The sequence below is a fragment of the Rhea pennata genome, chromosome 4 (genome assembly GCF_028389875.1).
Source record: "Rhea pennata isolate bPtePen1 chromosome 4, bPtePen1.pri, whole genome shotgun sequence".
Classification (NCBI taxonomy): domain Eukaryota; kingdom Metazoa; phylum Chordata; class Aves; order Rheiformes; family Rheidae; genus Rhea; species Rhea pennata.
In genome coordinates, this window is record NC_084666.1 from 66,655,764 (window position 1) to 66,664,274 (window position 8,511).

The following is an 8,511-nucleotide window of genomic DNA, read 5'->3' on the forward strand; positions in this document are numbered from 1 at the left end:
GTAAATTTCATTCATCCTCAGAGTTGTCATTATCCTTTCTTTGTGTAGATCTTTCAAACAGAGTAGGAAAAAAGCGAAATGCAATGGTAAAACCAAACACTGTTAGAGGAAATCCAGTCAATATACAAATTCCTGAAACTGTAATTTACAAGTACTAGCTTCCCAATTGTTTAGATCTGGTCAATAGACCATGGTCAGTTTTGCCAGAGGAAGCTTGGTCATGATGATTCATGATGACTGCAGTCAGATGACTGGCAGGCCCTGGCTTGTATTGCTATTTTACCATGAATTTACTATAACCTTGCAAGCATCACTCACCTCCGGCCTTTGTTTTCCCCATGGTCCTTTTTAACCACAGTGGGGAGCCTGGACAAAAGGTACCCCATAACAAATATAAAACATTATCAGCAGTGCCATATTTGAAGTGTGATCTAGCTATTTTTCAGAGCAAACAGTACAAATGTAATAAATATGGGAAATAAATATGCCATTATAAACCCTCCTCCCCATGTATCTATTCTCTGGGACAAGTGAGACTTCCCAGTCTGGCAAGGATTAAGCCTGAGTGTCAGATTTCTCAGGATTTTCAGAAGTCGTATTAAGATGTAATATTTAGTTATGGTGCTACAGTTCTTCATGCAAAATATATTTCTCCCTTCAGGGCTGAGTTTGCAAGCACCGACTCTATGTGTACATAGGCTGTCACTGGAACTGGAGACAAGATGCCTGTTAACTTTAAAATGCAGGAGTCATCCCATAGATGCTCCTGCATAGCTCTCAGTGAGTACTCAGTGTAACAGAGAAAAGTAGAATGAATCGTTTAGGATAATGCCACCAAATTTTAACAACTCTCTTGCTACATTTTTAGTGTATGGTAAGAAATATTTTAAATAAATGAGTGAACCAAGGTTTTTGCATGTGACATTTTCAAAATACTACCAGATGCTCACATACGAGAATTTTATGGGGAGCTCCTTAAGTGTTACTCTAGTATGACCAAGTCCCTTACCAAATTGCTACATCCTGTATTTAGGAAGAGGCATAGATTCTCATAGAGATCTGCCTTTTTTTTATAGAGCTTTTCCTCTGTGATTTGCAAAATTGACTTGTATCTGGTTATTCTGGGTTTTTTTTGTAGACCTCACAAGACCTGTATGTTCAGAAATGAGCAAGTTTCAGCTGAGCATCTTCTTTATTATTCTGAAGCTCTAGTATTGGTATCCAGACAAAATCTCATCAGTGCTCAGTGTGCAGCAGCTCTCTTCAAGAGAAGGAGCACTGTCAGATGCGCAACACTGTTTGAAATCTACTGCTATGATCCTAGATTCTGATACAAGGGGAGTTTTAACATAGATACACAGTTACCATTTTCACTCGGTGAGCATCTAGTGGATGAATCTTCCTTGTTTCCTCACCTTAGTTTGTTACATTACTAGTCTGCAGGTGCATGGCTCGAGGGACTAGATCCAAAAGTAGGAGTACATTTACAGGACATGAGCATCTTTGGAAAAGTAAAACTAGATGTAACTAGGCTAAGCAGAAATGGACATTTCATTTTTTGATCCTTAAATGCATGAGGGGGATTTTCCAAAACTGTTCTATTTTCACAAGTCTTCCTAGAAGATGAGCTGTGATGCTTAGTGGAAAAACAGAACTCTTGGTTTTGCTTGTTGTTGACCACAAGAGAAGAAACATCTGATTTCTATGAAAATAGCCAAACTTCCCAAAGTAGCTGATTGCAGACAATAGTTGTTTATGTTTTAATTCTGTTTTCATTGAAACTTGTGCAGCATCTTGTCTGGAGTTGTCATCAGTGTCCTAAACTGAATTAAACAGCTGGAGCCTCATGCATTGGACGGGAAAAGCCCAAGGGGCTTTGGGGATCGCAATTCAGGTTACAGCCACTTGTGCTCACAGAAAAGCACCAGGTTCCTTCCCTTCCTCTAGTTAAATCTGCTGCTGCCACAGAAATGCTTTTTCTGCCCAGATGGTGAAATAGGTAAATCGACCAAGCAATCGTAGGAGGAAAAGCTGCTGGAGAGGAAAAAAAAAAAAAGTGCTGATCTGGCTGGTGAAAAGTAGCTGGTAATCTTGCAGTAGCTTCTTAGCTGAATTTTGTAATCCTTACAGAGAAAATTTGAGATTTCAGACTCCCTTCTCAGTTTTATCGTCACTGCTAATGATAGGAATTTATTCCAATGTGTCTGATTTCTTCTAAGCATGATTTTTTTTAAAAAGTCCTTATATTTAGGATTATGCAAAGCGTGTTTTTTAAAGGCCTTTGCATGTATAATTTCCTTGGTCGGTATATAGTTTCTTTCAGATTCCAAGGTTCACTGGTCTCGGGGCCACTGTGAATACGGTGCACACACGTGTATAGGTGTACAGATTTTTTCCGGCTAATATCGCCAATTCTGATTGTTTTATATATTTTTGCTGTAAGTTCGCACAGTGCAGACAGTGAAAACTACCCGGCCAACTCTGACAGCTCTGGAGGCGATTCTCTTTAAAAGAAAGTGCGGTTTTTTTTTCTGGTGAGCGGGGTGTTTCCCTGGCAGGGCGGTTCCCGAGGTGAAGCGAGGCCCGTTTTCCTGAGCAAGCTCACGACGTGCAGTAGCATTTCTCCGCCAGTACGTGGCATTCTCGGCGTGCGGCACGTTGCTGGCGCTGCTGGCAATATTTGGGAGCCTGTGCCTGAGCTTGAAGTCCCTTTAAAAACCCCGGCGAAAGGGGCTACTCAGCCTTTTAGCGCAGGAGACCCCCGGGAAAATTCAGTATTCTTGCACCGGGGAAAGCGGGTGCAGCCAAAGGGCTCCCCCGACGGGAAACGCGCTTCATCTCCTGCCGCCGCCGCCGCGTTTGGCCCCGCCGGCGCGCCGTAGCCGCGCCGGGGCCGCGCATGCTCGGTAGCTGTCAGCGGGACGAATGTGGCGCTGCCGCGGCGGGGACGCGCTTCCGGGGCTGTGGCGGCCGCGCCGTCACGCGATAGCGGCTTAAAGGGGAAGTGGCGGCGGCGGCCGCGCAGGCAGGTGAGCGCTGCGCTTCCCCCACCCCCTCCCTCAGCCCCTTCCCCCGGGCCGCCCGCCCTTCCTGGGGCCGCCGCGGCGCCGGTGACCGCTTGTGCGTTGTCGCGCAGGGCCGCGGAGGTGGCAGCAGCGCCGGGAGGCCCCCGAGCCATGGCCGACGTAAGTGTGGGCCGCAACCGGGCGCGCGGGCGGCGGGGAGAGGGGCGCCGCCGTTGGGGCGGCGGTTGGGCGCGCGGGCAGCCGTTAACGGCCGCCGTCGCGCGCCGCGGGGAGCCGGGCCCGCCGCACGGGCGGCCGGGGAAGGGGCGGCGGCGTCGCCGAGGGCTGAGGGTCGCCTCCGTTTGAGCGGCTTCCGCGGGCGGTTTCCGCGGAAAAGCGCCTTGACGCCCGCCTCTCCCTTCAGGACCTGAAGAGGTTTCTCTACAAGAAGCTGCCGAGGTAAGCGCGCCGCGCCGGAGCGTTTCGCAAAGCGCCGCGTTTGCTTAGTTGTGTTGCGGTGCAGCGAAGGTAGCAGCGCGATGGCTTTCGGAAGCACCCGCGCAGCGTGGCTGGCTTGGTGTAAGCCGCTTTTAAGCCGCGGCAGAGCCTGTCTGCGCGGCGTTTGCCTTGCTCGTCGGGGACGTAGCGAACCTGAAGGTTAGCGCGTCTCTTTGGTGTGTAAACGAGATGGAAGTACCTTTAGATGAAACCAGCGTGGCCTTGTATTTGCGCGTTTGAAAGGAAGTTTAAGTGTGCTTCATGGCTTCTCAATGAGAAGTGGGGGAAAAACACCCTTAGTGTGACTCAGTTTCAGAGTCTCTGATAACTCATTTTCTGGTGATCGCAAATTATTAGTATTATTGAACAGCTGCAGTCAGGGAGTACGTGCAAACGCAGTAAAACTTACCCTTAGTAACTGTGTGTGCTATCTAAAGTCTCTTGCTTGAATAATGAAGTTTTTTGCAGTAACGTTCCTCTCTCTGAAGCTAAAAGTTCCGCACTACTTTCAGTATTTTTATTTTACGTTCCTCGTTTAACTTCTTTCAAGAGACCATGGTTCTTGAGTAGTGTCTATTTTACAAGTCTATTCTAATTAAGTAGCAGTTTCACAATAGGCAGAGTTTATTGCAGCAATTTTTTCCATATTACTTTCTTTGCATTCTTGCATGTTTGTGCAGAAAAAAAGTTCTTTGCCACTCATTACTCTTCATTTTCAAATTTTCTTCATTTTCTGCAGCGTTGAAGGTCTTCATGCTATTGTAGTATCAGACAGAGATGGTGTGCCTGTTATCAAAGGTAAACTTCAGCTTCTCACTGTGCACTGCAAAGGAGCTCTTGATTGAACGCCAGGGCAGTTGGGGAGTTTTCCTGAAGAACAGACTCTTCTACGTTTACATCTGGAGTCTGTGAATATCAGAGGTTGAAGATTTGCATTAAATTTTTACTTTAACAGTCAATTGTGTACCTCTTTAATTTAGTCTTTTCATCCGTTTGTGTATATGCAATGTTCCTGATATTGAAGTCCGCAGGAATTGGCCTGTTCTGCATCATCAGTGAATATGGTTGGAATGCTATAAGATGTTTATGTCTTAAAATCATTTGCAGGTTGTTATAAGATGCTAGGAGAGAGCTTAGCAGTATTTTGTTAGCACAGTGACTTGACTGATCTGTTTCCAGAAGAAATTGCACGTGACTCTTACATGTTTTTTGTGACTTTTTTTTTCCAGCACCATCATTTGTATTGTATCTCTGCAGTCCATGTTTAAGATATAGGTAGAATAGTTTAAATATGCAAAGATTCAGGTACCTGCAGATGTTTATGTCTCAAAGTACTTAAATGTCTAGACTTTGCACACCTTTACCAGCCTTCATGCAAATGAATGCTTGCCAGTGTGGGATGCTGAACCAAAGCAGCATTAACACAGGCTGCACACCACAAAGGAAAAGAATGTTTCTTAGGAATGCTGGGAAGGGTGCTGATGAAATGATCACAGGTCACTTACTGAATATTAACCCATGTACTGCTTTTGAAGATTGTCCCAGAGCAGTTAGTTGTTGCAGAAATGTTGGGGAACAAATAATGCATCTTGTACACCAAATCTACATTTGGGACAGCACTAAGCTGGGTAAGGATTTGTAATGTAGACATAGATACCATGTAAAAACAAAAATGGTTGTATTTTATTCCAGTTGCCAATGATAATGCTCCAGAACATGCACTTAGACCTGGCTTTCTGTCCACCTTTGCCCTTGCAACAGATCAGGGCAGTAAACTAGGACTTTCGAAAAACAAAAGTATCATCTGTTACTACAACACATACCAGGTGAGGAACAGTGTTGCTTGTTCTTACTGACTATAGCAATTCCTATGTTGAGAAGGGGGAGGGGAGGTTGTTTAAGCTGTGCTAGATTTCTAGTAGGCTGCTATTAAAGTATTCATATACATTTTATTTCTCATACCACTTAATGCTGGCTAAGCTAAACTCTTGCAATCTTTTTTGAGCTGCTTTTGTGTTTCTCAAACCTGAGAAGGAAGGTTTGCTCATTGAAACTGGTGTGTTTTCTTGAACAGACAGTAATCAGCTGTTTGCTGCAGGTGCTGTTAAATGGCCTTCAGGACTCATTATGATGGGTTAATGTTTTCTTTTTATAAACAAATATTTGTGTGTTTATGATCAGAGACACCTATAAAAAACTTAAAATAAGCACATCCAGCTTCTCTCACAGTTAATCTTGCTGTAAGTGTGACTTTAAAAAAAGAAAGTTTTGAAATACCATTCACAGGTTTTACAAAGTGGATATTTTATTTGTGTTCTGGAATCTGTCATCCAATAAGTTTCTGCTCCTTCTGAAGTTCTAGTGGTCTTGCAAGCTTTTCAGTATGGCTGCAGTAAACTGGCCAGCTGTTTAGGCTGCAGTATACAGCTTTGTGTGCAAAATAAATGATTGGATGAATTATTTTACACAAGGCACGTATTGCTTTGATTCTCAACACTACTAATATATTGTTGTGCTCACCATGTGAGCCACTCATTTAAGGAAGGGAGGAATACTGCTCTACACAGAGTGGCATTTTAAAACAATAAACCTATGGGGGCAGGCTTAGGTCAGTTGGTTAGAGTGTGGTGCTGCTAATGCCAAGGTTCAATCCCCATACGGGCTACGCTAAGTGTTGGACTAGATGATCTCTAGAGGTCCTATCCAACCTTACCATTCTATGATTCCTGTGATTCCTATCTGCTCTCTTGATGTCTATGGAAAGTGTGGTCTCCATAGAGTGCTCTGTAGCTCTTGCAGTTGAGTTATTTCAAGTAGATAATGCTACAGAAAATGAGAGGGAAGGAAATGCCAGGCTTTCTAAGAACCAGCTTCATGTACTGTGGTAGAAGCTCTGGGGTGTTTTTAACTAGGAATCTTAAGAAGATATGCTTAAAAGCCAATTCTATGGTTTTCACTCCTACTTGCCTTTTGAATTGTGGAGGCTACTTGTTTCAGAAAGAGCTTATGTAGTAAAGCTTTGACATACAAGGTATTTTGGCTGTTCCCTGAATGTTGTTTTTCCTTGCAGGTGGTCCAGTTCAATCGCTTGCCTTTGGTAGTAAGTTTCATTGCTAGCAGCAATGCCAACACCGGTATGTCTTCAGATGTGTTTTACATATTATGGCCTTTTTAAGTCCCAGATGTTTGAATAATTGCAGATAAATTACCAGAATTTATGAAGGAATATGAACTTTGCTCCTGCTATGAATTTTGTCAGAAAGAGTGTTGTGAGGGGCCAAAAGGAAATGCGTAGGTAAAAATTCCTGAAGGTTCTTGATGACTTGCTGGAGATGCTACTCTCAGTTAGAAAGTAGCTTGTATCTCCTGTGTTTGACTTCATCCTTGCTTATGTGAGAGAACTCACTGCACTGGCAGTGATAGTATAGTATTAACCAGTTGTTTTCCATTAGTGCCACATAAATAGACTAAATCTTTTTTTTTTTTTTTTTTTTTAAAAAAAAAAAAGAAGAAAAAATATATCTGTCAATCTCTAAGTTACTCTCCTTCAGGCTTCTATGCCTTGTACTTCCTGCCCTTGTTAAATGGTTGGACTTCTGGGACAGGTGCCCTCTTGGTTTTCAGAGAAAACAACTGTATCCTGCTAAATCAGTAGTGGCAGTTACTGCCACCAGCAGCGACGAAGCCAGTGCAGGGCAGGTTATGTCCTGTGGTAACACATGCAGCTTCGTCTTCTCAGTTCTCTGGGCAGGCAAACCCTTGAGCGAGGCACCTGGATTTGCTCACAAGGGTATTGGCTAATGAGGGAGGGAGAGAAGGAGGGCAAAGGGGATTTATTTCTGGCACAGCTGTTTGGCCCTGGATATCTCTGGGAAACAGCAGGGCCCTAATGGAGAAGGGGGAGAAGTACAAGTTGCAGTGTGTCTGCTCCTGCTGGTGCCCGTGCCTTGGGCCGCCCCTAGGAGCAGGCCCTGGACCCTTGAGGTGCTGTTGGGATCAGTTGCCTCTGCCTCTCCCACAGGGAGCAGTAAGATGGAATGAAGTGTTCTGTATGTCATGAGACCCTTTCTGTGCCTTTTAAGGGGAGGGAGCTGTGGGTTTTGGAGGGAAGCTTTTCCAGTGGGTCATCTGACAGGATGTTCTGTGTCTTCTTTTTTCAGGGTTGATTGTAAGTTTAGAGAAGGAGCTCACTCCCCTGTTTGAAGAACTGAGGCAGGTTGTTGAAGTTTCCTAACCTGACGGCATAGCTAAAGTTCAGTATCTCTTTGCAACCCAGTGGGCAGAAAGATTCAATAATCCTCAGTTGAGTAACACACCTCAGAAGAAATACCACATCTCCCTAGTATACTAAGTAAGAATAAATTGTACATAGTACTGAATCTGAAATGATCTACTAGTGTGTTGTAGATAGATGTTATTTTAGGCCACATTTCTTGTATTGTGCAGTACTGGAGAGACCACCAAAATAGCTCCCATGGAGTTTAGCTCAGCCAGCTGAGCCATATCAGCATGATACTATGGATTCAAATGAGCAACCTGCAGGTCCTTTGCTGTACAGAGAATTAGGCATACAGCAGGACTTATCCTCTGATTAGTTACCACTACATACTGAAAAACAATTTAATTGGTTACAAGATACTATCAAAGATGTGGTTTAAAAATAATATTGTGAAAGCAAGTTTGCTCGCAGTGACTTCTCAGTACAATCAATAAATACCCCATATTTCTCAGATTGGTGATGCTTTGGAAAAGGAGTTCTATTAATCTACATGTCAGCTGCATCCTGCTTCTATGCAAGAGCTGTTTGTACAAAAGATTTTGCTTCAGGGGTTTTCCTAGTGCCCAATCTTTCACTTCATGGGTTTTTGTGTAATATAAGTGTGACATTCTTATGTTTCATACTCTTTGTGTGCATTCATTAATGGTGACTCTCAGCTCATTTACCCTTGGTTTTCCTAAGTAAATAAATCTAAATAAAATATAGTATTTTTAAATGACAGAGCCTGGT

At 43.8% G+C, this 8,511-nt stretch overlaps 1 protein-coding gene across 1 annotated transcript; it reads left to right on the forward strand.

The window, feature by feature from the left end:
- The first annotated feature begins 2,928 nt into the window (after window positions 1–2,928).
- On the forward strand, window positions 2,929–8,502 carry LAMTOR3 (late endosomal/lysosomal adaptor, MAPK and MTOR activator 3). Its single transcript, XM_062574183.1, has 7 exons — window positions 2,929–3,029; window positions 3,137–3,185; window positions 3,430–3,464; window positions 4,243–4,301; window positions 5,196–5,329; window positions 6,574–6,637; window positions 7,664–8,502. Exons 2-7 carry the CDS (start codon window positions 3,177–3,179, stop codon window positions 7,735–7,737), a joined length of 375 nt encoding a protein of 124 aa, XP_062430167.1. The 5' UTR covers window positions 2,929–3,029; window positions 3,137–3,176; the 3' UTR covers window positions 7,738–8,502.
- Window positions 8,503–8,511: the final 9 nt, after the last annotated feature.